The 20,658-nt window shown below is 39.7% G+C and overlaps 1 protein-coding gene across 5 annotated transcripts in view; it reads left to right on the top strand.

The window, feature by feature from the left end:
• Positions 1–20,658, top strand: part of mid2 (midline 2) — a 216,986-nt gene that overhangs the window by 155,330 nt on the left and 40,998 nt on the right. For 4 of the 5 annotated variants that reach the window (XM_067457769.1, XM_067457767.1, XM_067457768.1 and 1 more), the window contains 2 exons: positions 11,368–11,433; positions 13,047–13,142. In XM_067457769.1, the coding sequence (XP_067313870.1) occupies positions 11,368–11,433; positions 13,047–13,142 (162 nt within the window). The remainder of the gene's footprint in view (positions 1–11,367; positions 11,434–13,046; positions 13,143–20,658) is intronic. The other variant, XM_067457770.1, reaches the window with a different exon arrangement.

Genomic DNA, 20,658 nt, shown 5'->3' with positions numbered 1-20,658 from the left:
TTGTCTGAACTGAACAAGCTTCCCACAGCCATCATTCAAAGAGGTGCCAGACAAATTTCATTGTTTTTTATATATATAAATATGGTGCAAAGCTATAACAAGCCTCATTTACATATAAAGGAGGCATATTTTGTTCTGAAAGGAGTGTAAATATTCAAGGTACAGCAATATTTCAGCTCATTTAGCACATTTAAACTCTTTTGTGGGGGGTTAGCGAATGCTTTGCCATTTCAAGAGATGGAAAGAGTGAATATGTATGACAGATATGCCAGAGAATATCATTCTCTCTCTCTCTGATTTGAGGGGCACTTAAACCTTTTACCTCGGACCTAAAAGACATAGTAGCAGTAAGTGTTATCTAACATTAGCTGAATTTGCCCAAGCAATGCTTTTCGAGAAAGGGAAACTAGACTTGCACTGATGTAGAATTTCAATGAGAACTTAAATGAGAACAATTCATTTTGTTTTCATTTTCGAAGCCCAGTCAAATGATTCACGGCATTCACAACATCTCCAGGGTGTACATTGTCGACTAAAACAACAAACCGCACAATAGCGGCAATTGTAGATATGTTGTTGTTCCCCGAGCACAGCTGTAATAATTTATGTTGTCGAATGAACAACAGTGCTTTCTTTCTCTCCACCTCTGCTATGTACCAACCCTCTTTCACCTTGGATTCATAACACCACTTTTTACAGCCTAATGAGAGTCTGGAGGCAGTGTACGGCATTCCTGGGTGGTGATATAAGTCGCACGCCTGTTCACACTTGTATACGTTTTACCTAACTACAGCCAAATGTTTTAGACTTCAGGAACCAAAGTTATTTTTTTTTTTTAACTAAAGAACAAGACAAGCCAGAGCGCCAAGGCCAATCGGACGGCTCGATTCGTCACTAGCAAACAAGGCGTTCCAAAGAAAGTGAATCACCATGTCAAGGAAAATCTAAAGCAGTTAATTGTGTTACATAAATGAAATGTAAAGCCATTTAGCAGACATGCAACGTGAGTCAGTCTTTAGCGTTCCCATGCTTGTCCAAATTGATAGCATTTAACTCATTGGCAGATGAGCCAAGGCTTGTTTCTGCAAATTATTTTTTTTCTGAATAAACCATTTGTTTCGCTGCCTGTCAAAGATGGATGTCAGGCTGAAAGTTGTCTTCAGCTTATGATTACAAGGAGCGTGCAGGGTTGGGTTCAGATACAGTTCAAAGTCAAATGGAGGAGACAGTATATTTCCAAAAGAGTCTCAGAAGTTTTGTGGCTATAAATAAATCACAAGCTTCGTTTTGCATCTGAGGACCTTTGGATCCTCTCAAGGGCTTAGGCTTTTTGTGTAACAGCCTCTGCCGTGCATTGTTATCATGTAGTTTCATCAGCTTTGCATGTCTTTTTTTACTCTGTGACCTCTACTGCGATGACCCCGAGTCCGTTCCTGCTCCACAATGGCCATTAGCTGTGACCTCCATGTTCCTCTTTCAAGCCGACGCCAATATGATCCTCCCAGGCATTCAGTAAGAGGAGATAATGGCTCGACTAAAAAAATATGTCAGCCTCTCTTTCTGGCAGTTTTAAGTATAAAAAAGGGGGTACATAAACGCACTTCACCCAAAAAAGATCCATGCTTACAATTCATGCTGGTCCTGGGTTGGTGCGAGTTTTTTAGGACCAGCACTTGACCAGCTTAAACTTGCTTAGTCTAGCTCAAACCAGCTGCCATGCTTCAAAACATACCTAACCAGCAGATGCTGTTTTTTGTCCAACAGGGTCATGATCACAATGAAATCAATGTGTTCTAAAATCAGCCCTAAATAATAAACATGTTTGATATCCTCCAACTGCTGGATTCATATTCTAAAGCTAAAAAAAATCTATGCCCATTATGCACTAGTTGAACTCTGACTATCCAAAACTTGCAGGCTAGCTCTGACTTTCAGAAACTATCACCTACTCTTCTAGACTGCAAATCAGGGCAAAAGTGTGTAATGTATTCCAGTCTTAAAGTGCATAACCTTTTGGATTTGAACACTACCATTGTAGTAAGTGTGGGAGAGGAAACCTAGCAGTCCAAAATACTAACTCAGTTCCTAAGCCTCTTTACACCTGGTTTACACCTGTTATTAAGAAGCATTTTCTTTTATCGGATCACAAGCGGGCAACGATAAAAACAGGTGTAAACAGGGTCTAAAACATTTTGAGTTTGTCCACTTTCGACTACTTCCAGAGGTAGTTGAAAACACATCAGCCTGGATTGCTTTCATGGTGTAGACATCCATGCAATAGAATGTGTTTAAACAGCCACAAAAAGACAGCCTACTCTCCACCTACTGACTTAATATGTAAACTTTATGGAAGGCATGCTAACCAGACGCGATTTAAAGACTGAAAACTCTTTGGTTTGAAGACAAAAAATGTACCAACCACAAAGTGAAGGACGAGAGAGGACCAGGCCTGGACATTTCATTTATGTTTTGTTTATGTCGCCCATGAGGGTCTGCTGCTTTACTTTGCTTTGCTAGTAAGTACTATGGCAACGTGGGGGAGAGGACGCTGGCGTCGTCTGTTCGCCGCTTCTCCACCCACAAATCATGTTACTGTACTATTAGATTTAGATTTTATTTTATTTCCTTATGTTTGTGAATAGTCTAACAGTCAGAGCTACAATTGGGGCTGTTGCTGATTGCTGGCAGCCACTGAGAGGACGTTGTCCTCGTTTCGTCGTTTTCCACCGCTTCTAATGTTTACGTTTGAATTGCTGCGGTTGGTTGGTTCTGGTTTGGAGGACATTTGATGTTTCTCGCCGCGCCTGCTCACTGGTGTTCTCCCTTGGGCTTAAGCTGCATGGTGGCTGTAGTTTGCACCGGGCTAGCATCATCTGGGCCATCGTAATCGGCGTCCGGCATGATGTTGGGATGTTCCGCTTCTCGGCTGCGCCGCTGTTCCGTCCTGCATTGCGGCCGTGGAGTGGCTTGGACTTCTGCGCCGACCCCGGTGTGTCCACAGAAGTCCCCGAAAAAATGTTCTGCCTCCTGCATGGTGCTGCGGCGATCCCCATCGTTTGAATCGTCACGAAGACCCATCATCTGGTCTTCAGCTGTCGTGCCTCGGCAATATCATCAGGACACACTGCCGCTGGGAGAAATTTAAAACATGGAGTGGACCACAGTGTGCTGCGGAGCTAACAGAGACTTCCACCATCAGCTGTTTTCTGTTCACCATCAGCTCTGTTTCTGTTCACCATCAGCTCTGTTTCTGTTCTGTTTTCTGTGTTGGTTGATTGTTTGTAGTATTCTATATTTTTACTTTTTATTAATTTTTTGTGTTATCCCCCCCCCCCCCTTTTTTTGCACTTTGAGATTCTTCGGAATGAAAAGTGCATTATAAATAAAATCTATTATTATTATTATTATTATTATTATTATTATTACTTTCATTTTGTTGTTTGTTTATTTTGATATTAATCAAAATATAAATTTATATTTTAAAGTGTTTTGAACATTTGCCAGTTCCCGCCGGCCTCTTCCATGATCTTTTAGCATTGTTAAACTGGTGCCGAAACTCAGGAAGAAGGAGGGGTGGGTGCCATCCAAAAAGGAGCAGAGCATTTGGCACCTTTTGCCATGTTTGAGAAGGAGGCCCCCCACGGACGACTGCCGCACCATTTTTTTGTTCCTCCTTTTATGCTTCCGAAGCTCCTCCGTGAGAAACTCGTTGCTCATTATCAATCATGCCACCAGCCTCGCCCCACTCTCACGGCCCTCAACCTCGTCCTGCTTGCCTGCTACAAATGTTCCCTCACCATTCCTGATTTCTAACATGCACTGTGTGCAGTGTTGTCTTGCAGCTGTCAGAGCAGAAAAGAAAGCTGCTGCTCTGTTTTCCGTCCTCTCTTTTCATGTTGCGTGAAACGTATAGTTTGTGAACTAATTTCATCTTTTAGATGACCCTCCTCTTGAAGAAATTAGGACAGAAGTGGTCGAAAGATGACAAAAGAGACAGATTAAAATACCAGGTGTAAACGGAAACATCAATGGAAATGTGTCTCCCTCATCTACGTTTAAACAAAAGGCGTCTTAATACCAGTTGTACATGGCCAAGGTACTATGAAACCCCCATCTTAGCAATGGTCGTTCACAACTTAGATTTGAAAAAAAGACTCAAGAAATGAGTGTGTAAAGCTGTGGATATGTACACATTGTACGGAGAGGGGAGGCAACAGCACAGTGATTGGATTAGAAGAGTTAGTTCTAATGAATAATGCAGAGAAAAGCTTAGAAATCTAGCGTTAAAAACACTCGAACCGCCCCGGAGTAAAATAGCAGATTTTCAATAAAATATCCCAGAAAATATTTCAATAAAGTCTCCAAGTCATTGACTTTTACTAAAATAATGTTATTTACAATAACACCGCACCTATTAATACCAAAAACACCTCTTATTACAATTGTTTAGATAAAACCAGATTAATTACGGGGCATTTACAGTGGGGCAAGGATGTAATTAGTCAGCCACCAATTGTGCAGTTTCTCCCACTGAAAAAGATGAGAGAGACCTGTAATTTTCATCATAGGTACACTTCAACTTTGAGATACAAAATGTGAAGAAAAAAATCCATAAAGTCACACTGTCTGATTTTTAAAGAATTTATTTGCAAATTATGGTGGAAAATAAGTCTTTGGTCAAATCATCTCAATATTTCGTTATATGTCCTTTGTTGGCAATGACAGAGGTTAAACGTTTTTTGTATGTCGCCACAAGGTTTTTACACACTTTTGCTAGTAGTTTGGCCCATTCCTCCATGTAGATCTCCTCTAGAGCAATGATGTTTTGGGGCTGACGTTGGGCAACACGGATTTTCAAAGATTTTCTATGGGATTGATATCTGGAGACTGGCTAGGCCACTCCAAGACCTTGAAATGCTCCTTCCGTTCCCGGGCATTTTTTTTTTTTTTTCGGGGGGGGGGAATCATTGTAATACTGAAAGACCCAGCCATGTTTCTTCTTCAATGCCCTTGCTTGATGGAAGGAGGTTTTACTCAAAATCTCATGATACATGGCCCAATTTATTCTTTCCTTTGCACTGATCAGTCGTCCTGGTCCCTTTGCAGAAAAACAGCCCCAAAGCATGATGTTTTTACCCCCATGCTTCACAGTAAGTATGGTGCAACTCAGCATTCTTTCTCCTCCAAACATGACAAGTTGAATTTTTACCAAAAAGTTATATTTTGGTTTCATCTGATCATATGACTTTCTCTCTGGATCATCCCAATGCTCTCTAGCAAACTTCAGATAGCCCCAGACATGTACTGGCTTAAAGGAGAACTCCGGCAAATTTTTAAGTTTATCTTGATTGTTATATCTTTTTGAGTACAGTCTATAGAAGAAAAACGAACCTGATTGGTGCTTGCAACGCGGAGTTATTACAGTTAATGCCCAGAGTTATTACTGTTAATGTCGTCGTCTGCTCATCGGCTCGATGGTTCTCAGTATTGAACGTGTCCGAGAGAAACTGTTTTCGATTCTGTCCTGCTGATCCGATGAGGACTTCTTGGAGAGGACCGCTGCTCGTTCAGTTACTCGCGCATGCTCAGTATCAGCTGCTCATGAGTTCATCAGATCTCTCAGCAAAACATGACTCAGTTCAGTGAACGGTTGGAGTTACAACATATAATTCAAGACATTAGTTTATTTCTATTCGAAGGGACTGTCACTCATGTCAGAAAGTGAGTAACTAAAATAACGTGTGTGGTCAGCGCTGATTTGAGACGCGAACCGTTTAGAACGATTCAGTCCGATTTGGTGAACTGGTTTGCCTGGTTCACTAAAAAGAACCAGTTAAAAAGAACCGGTTAAAAAGAATGATTCGTTCATGACCGGACATCACTAGAGTGATGATCCGATCGGGCTGACAAGTGAAGAAGAAATTGTTTGCGTTTGTGCCTTTCCGAATTGTGAAAATTTGAAACAAACACTTGACTAACTTAGACACAAACAGAGCCGGGCCGGATGAAGAAAAATGCCCATAAAGATGGGTGCAGCCACTGTGGAGGTAATGTTAACTTTATTTGTCCTTCCATTTGGGCTCACACGGCTTGAAGAAAGATGTGCAGTAGCCTTATAAAATAATCACGCTTTACACACGACGCTCTTCCCAACTGGGCTGCCTACCGCTGAGTTCCCACGGGACTTCAGCGCGAGATACAGCTAGCCTTCTAACACACTGTTTAGATGAATTTAAACAATGGCTAAGTGGCTAAACGCATCTCGTTGTCATGTAAGGGACCTGTTCATGTTGAACAGACATTTTAATTGCATTTTGTGTCTGTTAAGAGGCACGTTTTAGCTGAGGGGGGCTCTGAGCATTAACTGTAATAACTCCGTGTTGCAAGCACCAATCCGGTTAATTTTTATTTATTTATTTTTTTATAGACTGTACTCACAAAGATATAACGATCAAAATAAACTTAAAAATTCGCCGGAGTTGTCCTTTAAGCAGGGGTACACGTCTGGCACAGCAGGATTTGAATCCCTGGCGACGTAGTGTGTTACTGATGGTACTCTCTGCAGGTCATTCACTAGGTTCCCTCGTGTGGTTCTGGGATTTTTTCTCACCGTTCTTGTGATCATTTGCACCCCCCAGGGTGAGATCTTGCATGGAGCCCCAGATCAAGGGAGATTTCCAATGGTCTTGTATGTCTTACATTTTCTAATAGTTGCTCCCACAATTGATTTCTTCACACCGAGCTGCTTACCTATTGTGGATTCAGTCTTCCCAGCCTGGTACAGGTCTTCAATTTTGTTTCTGGTGTCCTTTGTCACCTCTTTGGTCTTGGCCATAGTGGAGTTTGGAGTCTGACTGTTTAGGGTTGTGGACAAGTGTCTTTTATAGTGGTCATGAGTTCAAATAGGTGACATTAATACAGGCAACGAGTGGAGGAATGAGGAGCATCTTAAAGAAGAAGTTACAGGTCTGTGAGAGCCAGAAATCTTGTTTTTTTTGTTTATTTTTGACTTTTTTCTTATTCTGGCTCTCATAGTTGAAGTGGTACCTATGATGAAAATTACAGACCTCCCTCTTATCCTTTTAAGTGGGAGAACTTGTACAGTTGGTTGCTGACTAAATACTTTTTTTCCGCAATGTATACCTATAAGCATCAGCGGGTCAAATTTATCTATGCCTTTATTTTTGTCATTTTCATGCTGCTTATGTTTTAATGTTTTACAGTATGTTACTAGGCAACGGTTTTCACCAACTGAGATAGTGGTAATCAGTTTTAGTCACATAGTTAATTTCCTCCTAAATCCTGTTATCATTGCAGGCTGGTTAAGCCTATATTTTATGACACCCGATAGCATGCCTCATGTCCACGTGCTTTGGTCAGTCACGGATAAACAGTAACTTTAGAGTTTAAGGGGAGAAATGTCAAAAGGCGACAGAAAACTTGACAATTAGAGTAAAGGGATTCATTCTTAGCTTTCCAGTCCAAAAAGTCCATTCAGGAAAAACTTATACAGTACAGTCGGCAAATGTCCCATTATATTATATGAGGATGCTTAATGCAAAGCCCTTTTTTAAGCATATCGTGTGCGCCGATCATCCAATCAAAGCCACTGACACCACTAATATACAAGGAAGTTAACCCAGGGTTTAGGAATGTACAGTCAAAGAGCAGCCTACGAATACCCAGGAATAATTGTTAACCGTGGGTTTATTATGAGCAGCCTGAAACATGAATCAAGATAACCCAGGGTTTAGAATGACCCAGGGTTAACCATTTCAAGTGTGAAAAGCCTTTTTCACACTCTCAATTGATTGTTTAAATTATCTAATAATATTGTCCAGCAGGGATTTTCTTTTTGTAATTAGACTATTATATTTTCATACTTTAAAGAAATATTCAATACACAGGTGGATTTACCTTGATTTTTCTTTGTTTTCTTAATAATCTTCATATGTTTCCTCATGCTCTTAACTGACGCTTGAAGTACAATTTTGAAGAAAAACAGTATTTGTCGCAACAAAAAAAATTGTCCAAGTGGTACTGTATATTAAATTGCAATATTTCCCACTCAAAAGGAATTACATACAGCAAACAATGGAAAGATAACTGCGCTCATCACACAGTTATGCAGGGCTTTTGAGACAGTATGACATATTTAACATTAAATATTATATATTCTTCAATCCCTCACAGCCTTGATTATGTCTGCGTCAAATAAAATATGATTAACTAACCGAATTAATAATGTCTGTTGGTAGAAGCTCAAGTGTCCCTGTTCCCTCAAACTCCGACAAGCGGAGGCGCCGCTGTGTCGCTCAAAGAAGCTCTGCTTTTTGATGAAAATTAATTATTGTCTAACTGAGCAATTCCGTTCCTTTTAATGTCCTCGGTGGGTGTAATTAACTGAAACACATTCCTCTTAAGTTGTTGTGCATGAAGCACATTTTCCCTCAAGGGATCGTTCTTCCCCAGGAGAGCAGGTAATTCCTCTGACACTCGTCCCTTTAACCTTCAAGCCGGTTAGTGTGTGGAGGAAGCTGTCTTCCTGCCTGTGGTCCTCAGGTTTGCTGATCTGTTCCCGGGGGAATACGTAGATGTGCGGCTGCCTTTGTCTTATTAGAAATGTTAGGTCAGGGAAGAGAAAAAAAAACACCTGAGCTCTCCGGACTCCACCGTACATTTTCATTTGGATTCAGTGTAAAAGCATGCTAGACGGTTGGACGGGGTCAAGCTCTAAACTCGTTATTACGGGATTGATTTTTTTGTTTTTGATGGAGAGAAGGGGGTATATTCGGCTGCGTTAAAAGCTTAATGGCGCTCCCCAGACAAGCCTCAAACAAGGGTAATGTAGACAGAATTAAATGACTCTGTCTAATTAATTAGAAGAGCGGAGGCTGGTAAGAAACAGCAGTGGCTTCTCATTAGACCGAGTTTGCGAGTCTCTAGAGAGTGCTGGTTCGGAATATTATCCGGCGCGAGCGACATTTCCCAGCAGGCTCTGGTTGCTGACACATGCACACACTCAACCGCCCGTTGTTAGCGTAGCTGCTGTGTTTCCGCATTGTGTTCCCTCAACAAAAAAACGTTAAAAAAAAACACAAGAGGAGAGGATCACAGAATAATTAAACACAAGCACTTTGAAGTTTGTTTTCTCGCCTCAGGATGTAATTCTGTTTCAGGATTTGTTGTTGTTGTCGCTCTGACCCAGAAGTTAATGGACACGGCGCACGCCTGTTGAAGCGTGTAACGCCTACAGCGCGAGCATCAAACAGCAACTCAGCAAATATCTTGTACATCTCCACTTGCCTCTGCATTTGCGATAATCTCTTATCTGATAACAAGGTCTAGTCAAACTGCGGATCATTTGGACTGGAGCTTACCGCCTGAGTTTGAATCATTTGGTTGGGATGAAAGCTGTTTGATTCTTTTAGTGGATCGGGTGCTGTTGACAGACCTTACAGTATAAGCAGACGTAATTCAATGTTAGTAAATCCCCCCAAAATGGAGCCTAGATAGTAAGTCATTGGTATCATTCTCTCTCTCTCTCTCTCTCTCTCTCTCTCTCTCTCTCTCTCTCTCTCTCTCTCTCTCTCTCTCTCTCTCTCTCTCTCTCTCTCTCTCTCTCTCTCTCTCTCTCTCTCTCTCTCTCACTCACTCATTGCTTTATCCGTGTCAATCATTCCACAGTGTCGGTTGTGTACGGCAGCACTGCTCGTGTTCTATATTAGAGAGCAGAGTGTTCTGTCTGTTTCTGTCTCTGCTCTGTGTTTCTCTGCACTTCCTCTTGCATGGCTCTGTGTGTCTTTGAAGTCTAGTGTCTGCTTTAATGAGTGTACTTCAGACTCCTTCAGCCCAAACCGCACTAGGCCTGCTGTCCTGAGGCTACTGCTGAGACACCTTTCTTTCTTTCTTTCTTTCTTTCTTTCTTTCTTTCTTTCTTTCTTTCTTTCTTTCTTTCTTTCTTTCTTTCTTTCTTTCTTTCTTTCTTTCTTTCTTTCTTTCTTTCACATTTTCTTCCCCTCTGTTCAGTTTTATCTATCTGCTTTCTTTCCCTGTTTTTTTCTCACTTGCATTATTCTTGTCCTTCCTTCCTTCCTTCCTTCCTTCATTCATTCCTTCCTTCCTTCCTTCCTTCCTTCCTTCCTTCCTTCCTTCCTTCCTTCCTTCCTTCCTTCCATCCTTCCTTCCTTCCTTCCTTCCTTCCTTCCTTCCTTCCTTCCTTCCTTCCTTCCTTCCTTCCTTCCCTAATTTGTTAATTTCTCAGTTTTTTAATTTCTTCTTTCTTTAATCCTTCCTTTTTTGTTTCTTTCTTGTATTCTTTTCCCCTCTTCTTTCATTCCTTCCTTTCATTTCCTTGTATTATTTCTTTCTTCCTTCTCTTTCTTTTCCTTTGGGTTCTTTTTCATCTTTTCTTCCTCCATTGTTAATTGTCCTCCCTTTTTTCTATTTTCTTTGTCTTCATTTAATTCCTTCCTTTTTCTCTTTTATTATTTCTCTTCTATCCTTCCTTTCATTTCCTTCTATTCTTAATTTCTTCCTTCCTTCTTTCCTTCCCTCTATCCTTCCTTACTTCCTTACTTTGTTAAATTATTTTTTACTTTATTTCTTTGTTCAATCCTTCCTTCTTTGTTTATTTTACTTTTTCCCTACTTCATTCATTAAAGGAATTTAAAAAATTTAAGGAATAGAAGGAAATTCCTTTAATTCCCTTCTATTATTCCTTTCTTCCCGCTGTCCTTCCCTTTGCATTATTTTTTTATTATTTACTTCCTTCCTTCCTTCCTTTGTGTATTTCCTCCTTTTATATTCTTTTATTTTCTTTCTTTCTTTCTTTCTTTCTTTCTTTCTTTCTTTCTTTCTTTCTTTCTTTCTTTCTTTCTTTCTTTCTTTCTTTCTTTCTTTCCACTTCCATCCTCTCACTGTAACTCCCTCTCTCTCCCTCTCTCTTTTGCTCCATTTGGGCTCGTACACCCCCGGCAGCTTGTCTTCTGTCTCCTGGGAGGTGATGCTTGGTTTTGATGTATAAATCATCCTCGACTGTTCGGTCTTTAATTAATGACCCCATCTGTCCTTGCTGGGTGAGTTTGAATTTTAAAATGCTGACACACTAAGCAAACGCCTCTGCGACTGCCTGACGCAACAAGCCCCCGAGTAAAGCAAGCTATCAGTGCTCAGAGAATAGGCAGTCTGACACAGACACCCTCACCTGCTCCGAGGTGCTTCTAGCCCATTTACCCGGCACAGCAAGAGAGATAAAGCATGAGAGAGGCTGAAAACCAGTCGTCGGACAGAGCAGGGGCAATAATACTTCCGTCCATCAGCGGGCCAGACCAGTAAGGCTCTGTGTGTATGTGTGTGTGTTCATAGGCTTTTCAAGTGAGCCCTGCCAGAGTTTCTGAAGCGGTTATGGAGGCATCAAAGACAAGCGCCGCGGTGAGTCACCGGCTGCCTTTTACAATCTATGTACTGGATGTGTGCAAGACAGCATTTCAGGCCAGAGATGGGGGGATGGGGGGTGCAGGCCATGCAGGTGGACAGGGTCAGGCTGCATCACATATGCATGAATAGCCAAACAACACAAAACAAGAGAACATAAAGGCTCTGTTCTCACTTTTGTATGCCAGTGTTGTCGATGTTGTTCCCATCGCTCCTGCCTTTCAGTCCGTTTGGGCTTCTTTTTGTTTCCTCTCATGTCATTAATATCAGCTGTTCATCTCAGCGCCGTGTTCATGTCTTTCTCTCCATTTCCCCCACTGTGGGGGTCATCATTTCAGCTGCTAGTGTAGCATGGCAGCGCGGTTCTCTTTGAATTGTCGCTATGATTTCCCTCTTTATCTTTCCAACTTGTGTTGTAGTGACGCATGTGCAACTCTTTTAACTAATTTTAACATAGTCCTCCACCTCTCGCCATTGTGATGTCACATAATACAGAAACAATGAATTTCAACAGCCTCATGAATCGTTCGTATGAAATGTGTAAAAACCCATTACTGTACGGTATTTGACATGCCCGTTCCTCACCATCCCTTTTTCATGAGCTAATGAAACGGTCTCACAGTAAACCAGACACACAAGTTCTGAACTCAAACCTCTTAAACTTTAATTGCTACAAACCTGTTTCTGCAAAGTACACATCAGAGCTCATGAATTAGGACACCCCCTCCCCCCTCCCAAACCCCCAGTGTAAAGTCTCAGGCCAGTGTGCACAGTTTCTCGTTAGTGACGATTAGTGGTTGTGATGTGGAACTAATTTGCTGTTAGTTGCTTGTTTTGAATCTAATCCGTCTTTGTGGGATCTCTGTGGACTCTGTATGATTTATCTATGCACACCTACACTAACATTGTCATTTGCACAGTGTCATTCCTTATTTCATAAAAAAAAAAAAAAAAAAAGATGGGAGCAATGGGTAAAAAAGAAATCTGCCGCCCTCAAAAAACACAGTTTAAATCCTTTGACAGCAGATACATTATACAGTTTCAAGTTTCACATGTAATAGCCTGTTTTTCCAGCATGGCGTTTTGGTGATGTACATTCAGTTTTAAATGGATCGTTCATACATTCTGTCATGTTGTTCCAATCATGTAAGATAGTAAAAGTATTTTTTTTTATAATTCCTTTAATGGCATACAATATATTGTAATTAGCTTTTATACAATACAAAGACTTTTTAAATGTTTTTAACAAACAGTATCTTGACAAAAAGGCAGTAATATTATGAAATATGATTACAATTTAAACTAATTGTTTTCTATTTTAATACATTTTAAAATGTAATCAATTCCTGTGATAGCAAAGCTGAATGTTCAGTGTCACATGATCCTTCAGAAATCATTATAATATGCTGATTTGATCTTTAGGGACATTACTTTTATCACTTTTGATCAATTTAATGTGTGAATGAGCTTATTTTTTTAATACACCAGACCTGTTTTGTATATTGTATATCATATCCTATCCTGGTGGGATGAAAGGAAAAGGCTTGTCCGTGTCAGACAGAAAGAGTGATTCATTCTGTCTAAGCGCCATGTCTCTGTCATTCCAACAGCAAACCCTGGAGAATAACTTAACCAATCTGGTGAAGAGGAACAGTGAGCTGGAGAACCAGATGGCCAAACTCATCCAGATTTGTCAACAGGTAGAGGTGAGTGAGTCCAGGCAAATGTAGCATTATAATCTTCATCCTTCACATAATCATCATCATTCATTTTTTTCCACCTTCAGTAATTCGCCCCACATCTGCAAATGTGTTTTTGTCAGTTATACAAAACAAATTAGCTTACATTTTATTTTTAGCGACAACATGATTCAGATTTCTCGCCCTTTTGAGCAACAAATGCTTCTCAGATTCAGGGTTATTCCGGGAATGCATTTACAAAATGTAAACATTTTTGAATGTTTCTTTTTTATTTACAGTCACATGTATGGTCATATGTATGAGCAGATTTCATATGGCTTTAGTTCTGCATTGAGATTCTTTGTTTTATTATTATTAAACTGCTGAGCCAAAAGCTAGAAGAGCCTCTAAGATACCTCCTGTATCAATATTAATTTTGTGTGAATAAAATAGATTTTACATCCATTCTCTAAGTGAAATGAACTTATGGTCAAGATGAAAGAAACTTATATATGCAAAAGACTTCCTGCTGTAACAGCTTTCCTTCTGTTTTACCCACTATTTATAAATATCACTAAACCTTTGGTTTATCATTAATCCTAACTTTTATGCATGCAAGAAAACTATGTGAACCTTCTAGATTTACTTGGTTTCCTGCAATGATTTGATCAAATTTTCAACCAAATCAAAACACATTCACGCAGTCTGCTGTAACTAATAGTAGTCACATAATTATTCATTTACATCTCTTTACTGAACACTGCGTTTAAAGTTTTATTGTGCAAAGTGGGAAATGTATGTGAATATTTAAGGTAATGACTTCTCAAAAAGCTAACTTGTAATCCAATTAGTGAGGCAAGACTGGAGTTGTTGGTCAGAGTCAAAAACCAAACAAAATTTGTCTTTTCCATTCATAAATTATATTGCCTGATGTGAACCATACCTCATACAAAAGAGATGTCCGAACACTGAAGACTTGCTTGAAGCTGAACACAGAAATAACTGCAAAATTGTCTATAAATGGATAAAGTTCAGTGCTGAATGCTCAGTGACGTCAGGAAGAGTATTAAAGTGTCAGCTTTAAACTTACAAAAATCTCTGGAATGTGATAAAATAGGGTCAGTTGCAGGGCTGTTATTAAGACATATACTTTTTCTACAGCACAGTGGATGTCTATACTGTGTGCTCAATAATATATATCACCGTTCAATAGTTTTCAGCAAGGATGTATTAAATTGATCAAAAGTGAGGTAGACATTTAAAATGTTACAAAAGATTTCTGTGTCAAATGCTGTTCTTTTTTCAACTGAAAATAAACTGCAGAACTGTTTTTAAGAAATGTTTATTGAGCAGCAAATCAACATATTTTATGTTTTGTTTTTTTATTGATGATGGTGTATGTTTTACCTCCATGATTTAAAAATATGGATGTAGTGTCCATTGGCGTCATCCATATGTTTCTGAAGAGAGTTTCTGAAGCCTAAAGTGTGGCCGTTGCCATCTTGGCAGGGTGTTAACGCGCGTCACTCCCGGATAACAGAAAATGGGCGAAGAGGAGCTAATAGGTCGAGTGGGTGGAGCTTACAGACAGCAGACAAAAAACGGCTAGTAGTGACAGCAGCGGCAGTCCATCTGTCACTCAAGTTGCCATGCCCTTAATTATGCAGAACTTTAAAGCTTAATATAATTTAAACAAATAAGTTCTATAAAAAATTCACCGCCCTCACAGTTGTCATGAAGGGCAAAATTAGCTGTAGAGACCAAATCCAGACAATGATTTGCAGTTTAAAGCTACACTATGTAACTTTTCCGTCGGCTAGATGGTGCCTTTTCAAAACAAAAGTGTAGTTTGTTGGCGCCAAGTTTGAGCGCAGAATCTTGGGACATGTGGTCTTCACCTCACACCCAGTCGAAAAAAATCTGGATAGGACTCAGGCAGAAATCATGTTTATGGATGTGATTTATTAACGTTACTGTAGTGTGAAGCCGAGCAGGACCGAATGTTGAGGGAGCTGAGCAAGGCCGATGGAGCGATTGTTACACAAACACATGGCTCGCGAGCAACGTGACTTTTATAATAACAGGACATAGTCGCCATTTCCGACTTTGCGGTCATGAGTATGAGGTAACGCAGCTATTTTTATCAAATTAGATACATTAAAGTGTGTTTAAAATGATGTTATGATGTTACACTGTTCGTTCGCTCAGCGGCTGCTGTAACACTTGTTGCACACTGCTAAGAGTAAAGCGTTTCTGCCAAATAAAACCGGAAACCGAGGGTAACGCAGATATGACGCAATTGACACCCTCAGCCGCGACTCCCTCAGACGTCGCGGCTCCTTGTTTAAAATTGCAGTTTTCACACAATTTATAAATATTTGGAAACATATGGGATATTGTAAGAACTCAACTTAACAAAATATATAACACTAGCCTGGTGGTTTTTGGATATTTTACTGCAATAATCCCATATAGTGCACCTTTAAGTCCCTTCCGGGTTAGCTTCAAGAGAAACTGGGGGAGGTTGCCGCTTGGTCCAAACTCAGTCCTGTAGAGTTTAGCTCCAGCTTGCATCAACACACCTACCTGGAAGTTTCTAGTCTACCTAGTAAGACCTTGGCTGTGTCTGAAATCGCCTACTATATCCTCATTCCCTATTCCATACATTAGTCCACTCATATAGTTTACTTGAGGGAGTGAATGAAAATTAGTAAGTGAATTTGGACACTGAGTGTGTAGGAAGGGCTCCCGCTTTTGCATAGTTTACATGTGCTTGCTGTTTAACAGTAATTACTTGAAATTATCATGGAAACTAGCATGTATAAACCTTAATCAAACAATGTGATAATCGATTAAAAAGGAATTTGTACCTGAAAATTGAAACTACGCAGTATAGCTCTGGGTGCCATCTTCTGGTCAAATGTTTGAATTCATTCAGCATGTTACTCACAGTGCATTATGGGTATTCTCCAGCCATTGAGCATTAAATAGGTTATCGTGGTGCATTATGGGATTGAATAAAGGCCCACTGGTTGCGGACTCCACCGCAAATGGCTGTCCCCTCAAATAGTGTCCTTGATTAATGTGTTTATGGTGTGTTAAATTGGGGTTGGAGCTAAACTTTCCAGGACAGTGGCCCTCCAGGAGCATGATTAGACACTCCTTTTCAGTGCACTCTTTGTGTTCTGTCTCTGGTTTGTATTTTCACAGCATAAAAGGTAAGAACGTACGGATTTACGTTGACTCTACAATAAGTAAATCAATTCCATCAGCTACTTATTTTCCCTACAGCAATGCCAAAAAAAAAAAAATGTAAAGACACAATTCTAAAGATGGCTGCGCATGCTTCTCTGCTTCATAGGGTCTATATTTGCAGCTGGCGTTTGTGATGTGGCATATTTATGCATACCCATTAGCACACATGATAAACAGTTCTTTTGAAAGTCAATTAGTACCCTTTATCTTTGAATCAGAGCTTATTAAAAAAAAGACAAACAAGACACCAGGGATATATTTAGGCATTTGCTTAATGTCACCTTGAACATTGACTGAGCAAGTTGTTCTTACTCCAAATGCCTCAAGATGAGCACTAAGACATCAGGCACAAGGGAAATTCAAATGTGAGCGTCCTTTTTAATGACTCTGTCTGGATGGTTGTCCTTGCTGTTTGAGAAAGGAAAGCAGGTGACAAGGCATTGTTACTTCATTAGCTGAATCAGTCTTGTTGAACCCCGGGGAGACTGCATGCGTAGCACGCCTCTAACCTGAGCTGAACCGCACATTATAAAAAATCTTTGCATACCACTGGCTGCTTTGAGCACACAAAGAATATAGCTCACACCTCCGCTGAGTGAGGTATATGTGGTAGAAGGCGTACACTTTGAAGCATTTACATAGAGCTTTCTGCAGTAAATCCCCAGCTGCATATATTATAGAGTTGAACAAACCGTTTAAAACCGTTAAACCAATCTAAAAAGGTTTAACTGCATTATGTGTGGTTTTCTAATTAATTATTAAAATCTACATCTATTATTCAGGACTTATGTTGTAAAAATAATCATTGAACAGCTTGTCAATCATCAGATGTCTCTGTAAGGCCAGGCCTGCTGTGTCATGTTTATTTGAAAGGCACAGTAAATTGAGGATCAAATGAAGGAGGTGTTATAATGTTAAGTAAGGCAGATTTCAGGGACACTGCATAATAAATGTATCGGACATTAAATGCTAAAGGATTTACCCAAAATCGTTTGGCTGTGAACTTTGTTCTTCCATTGAATGTAAATATGAACTGGCACAAACAGAAAATGTGCATCGAAAGGAGATATCTAGAGTTTTATTTTCAAGCAGCCAATTTGCTCTTTACTCTTGTAGTCATTATGAAATACATAGTATGTTCAGTTCAGTTTTATTGACACCTTGAAAAAGACCATTTATACATTTTATAGCTTGTCTGGCCATCTCCAGACCAAGCTCAATCTTTTAAGATTGAACACTGGTCTGGGGAGTCTGCTCTGTATTTTCTACTGCACATGAGGCATGATCAACAGGCCTAGTTCGAATGAATCTGTATGCAATTGGATAGTCTTCAACCAATCAGACCTCAAGAGGCGTGATCAACGGGCATATTTCAAATTAATCTTTACAAAATTGGCTAGTCCTTCAACCAATCAGACCATAAGAGGTGTGATCAACGGGCATAGTTCAAATGACTTTGTACACAATTGGATAGTCCTTCAACCAATCAAAACAATCCATCACTTTTCTATCCGTCATTGTGTTAAACCAATGGTGCCGATTTGTGATTGGTCCAATTTGTAAAAGAAGCAGGATAGAAAAATGTACAGGTTTCCAGCATGAACTGCAGGGCGAAATCAAATCACTGGCATGATTGGGCTGGATTTACCCAGTCTACTTTACAGCTAATATTATGAGCATTTTTATTAAATGTAACCCGGGACCACAAAATCAGTCATAATGTTCATAAAGGAAATTTTGATTTATACATTTTTGGTTTAGGATAAGACAATTTATGACAGAGTTACAACTATTTAAATATCTGGAATCTGAGGGTGCAAAAAAAAAATCTAAATATTGAGAAAATCGCCTTTAAAGTTGTCCAAATGAAGTCCTTAGCAATGTATATAACTAATAATAATAATTTATATATTTACGGTAATTTTTTATATTTACGGTAGGAAATTTACAAAATATCTTTAAGATCTTTATGCTAATTTTGACCCATACAATGTATCGTTGGCTACTGCCACACACATACCCATGCTGTGGTCCAGGGTCACAATTGGTTTATGTAACTGCTTTAACAAAGAATACATGTTTCACATTTCTTATTGGAATAAAAATTCTGTCATCATTTACTTGTAATCCCTTGTAATGCTGTCATGGTTGAGTTTCCATTGTAAGTGCTTTACTGTGGCCAAAATGAAACTCAAAAAGCAAAAAATCAGAATCATCTTACATAGTAATTAGCATTATGCCTCAAATGCTGTTAATAGAAATTAATGTGCAATAAAATTATTTATGTTATAATTAAAAAATGCCCCTATTAATCATTTTAGCACACTAAAAGACTGAGGTCCTTTTCACATGAAAGCCCATATGTGAGAGGCAGGAAGCTGTTAGTTTGTTTTTTGATGTGGAAAATTTAAGGTCAGCAGTATATTTAGCTTAATATGCAGCTTTCAGTTAGTGTGTCATGCAAACACATTAAGAGCACTGAGATATTATAAAACGTGTATAATACTTTGACTTGAAAGTCGATTAGTATTTACACATCATTACTTTGAATCCTTAATATCTCTCCTATAGTATATAGTTGGGTATGTCCTATTAAAATCTTGGTCAGTGAGTGCATCATATGCAACGCATCAATTTCTATTTCAAGGGTCACATCTGTTAACATCTGAAAAATCTCAAAGCAGATTCACACAGAAACAACTTTTTGAATATAGTCCAACTAGCATTCAAAAGTGAATTAATGCAATGTATTACAGATGCAAACTCTCTACAAATGATGTTATCCAGATGAAAACACACTTCAAATAGACACTTCGGCTTTTGTGTAGTATCAGAGGAACATCTGCAGAGATGTTTACAACCTTTGTAAGCTTTATTTGAAACACAGCATCTATGGCGAAGTTTTCTATAGATTCCATTAGACAAAACTGTCTTAGGAAATGTCCTGAGAGAGTCTGTGTATAAATAAGTCATGAGTGATGCTGTCAGGGGACTGGAGGTGTCTGGGGAACTTTCCACTTTCAGTTGGGAATTTCCATTTTAGCTTTGGTGATTTGAAGCCTGGAGTCCATCACTCCCTTGTTTGACATTTCAGGTGCTTTCTCTGGGCCACTGTGGTTTATTAGGCCTGCGATGCAAAGGGACGCTTTGTTTTCTTGCCGTTCCACCGAGTGGACATTTGTGCAGCAACGAGGGCCACCAAGCTGTGATGCATATGCCTCTCCCTCATCCATTTTTAACAGGGCCACTTGGACTCTCCGGTGATGAGACAGGCCCCATAGGAGCGCCTACAGCCGTGCACTTAGAGCACTCAGACCTGCCCCATCTGTCAGCATATGGGAAAGATACACAGTAATCAGAGCTGCAAAAAAACAGACCTCTGTGGCATCTGTTCAACAGCACTTAGATTGTTTATGTACCCAAAATGAACCGCTGGAGCTCATTAACGGCCTTTTTATAGCAGCCAGTGTTTCCCGCCCTGTGGATTAGCAGATTAAAGATGTGGCAATATAAAGAGATAAAGGTCAGGAACTGATGAGCCTTGTCAATAATGAGTCTTGCCGCAGTCTTTGCATGCAGTGCACACTAGCAACTGGGCTTAATCCGAAAATAACTTGCATAAATATGTGCAGGCATTCTTAAGTCTATTTTTCAGTTAAATGTGCATTTATTTATTTTTTACCATACAAACATAGTTTTCTTAATCAGTGGCCTATTTTGTCTTGTTTTTTTACTATCTAACACAGGTTTAAGAATCCTTCAATATTTTTACAGGAAAACAAGACAAAAATGTGTGATGATATTTTTAAATCTTGGAGATAGATTAGATAGAAATTAGAATATTGTGATGAAAGCTCATTATTTTCCATAGTGTAATGATAAAAATTTAACTTTCATATATTTTAGATTCATTGCACACCAACTGAAATGAGCTATTAACCTAATCATCTGAATCGACTAATTAACTCTAAACACCTGCAAAAGATTCCTGAGGCCAACCCGACCCTGTCCAGAAGGCCATCATTGACACCCTCAAGCGAGAGGGTAAGACACAGAAAGACATTTCTGAACAAATAGGCTGTTCCCAGAGTGCTGTATCAAGGCGCCTCAGTGGGAAGTCTGTGGGAAGGAAAAAGCGTGGCAAAAAACGCTGCACAACGAGAAGAGGTGACCGGACCCTGAGGAAGATTGTGGAGAAGGACTGATTCCAGACCGTGGGGGACCTGCGGAAGCAGTGGACTGAGTCTGGAGTAGAAACATCCAGAGCCACCGTGCACAGGCGTGTGCA

This window comes from Pseudorasbora parva, chromosome 11 (assembly GCF_024679245.1).
Source record: "Pseudorasbora parva isolate DD20220531a chromosome 11, ASM2467924v1, whole genome shotgun sequence".
NCBI classification, from domain to species: domain Eukaryota; kingdom Metazoa; phylum Chordata; class Actinopteri; order Cypriniformes; family Gobionidae; genus Pseudorasbora; species Pseudorasbora parva.
The sequence above is the reverse complement of the archived record's forward strand: the minus strand, read 5'-3'. Positions and strand labels throughout refer to the sequence as shown.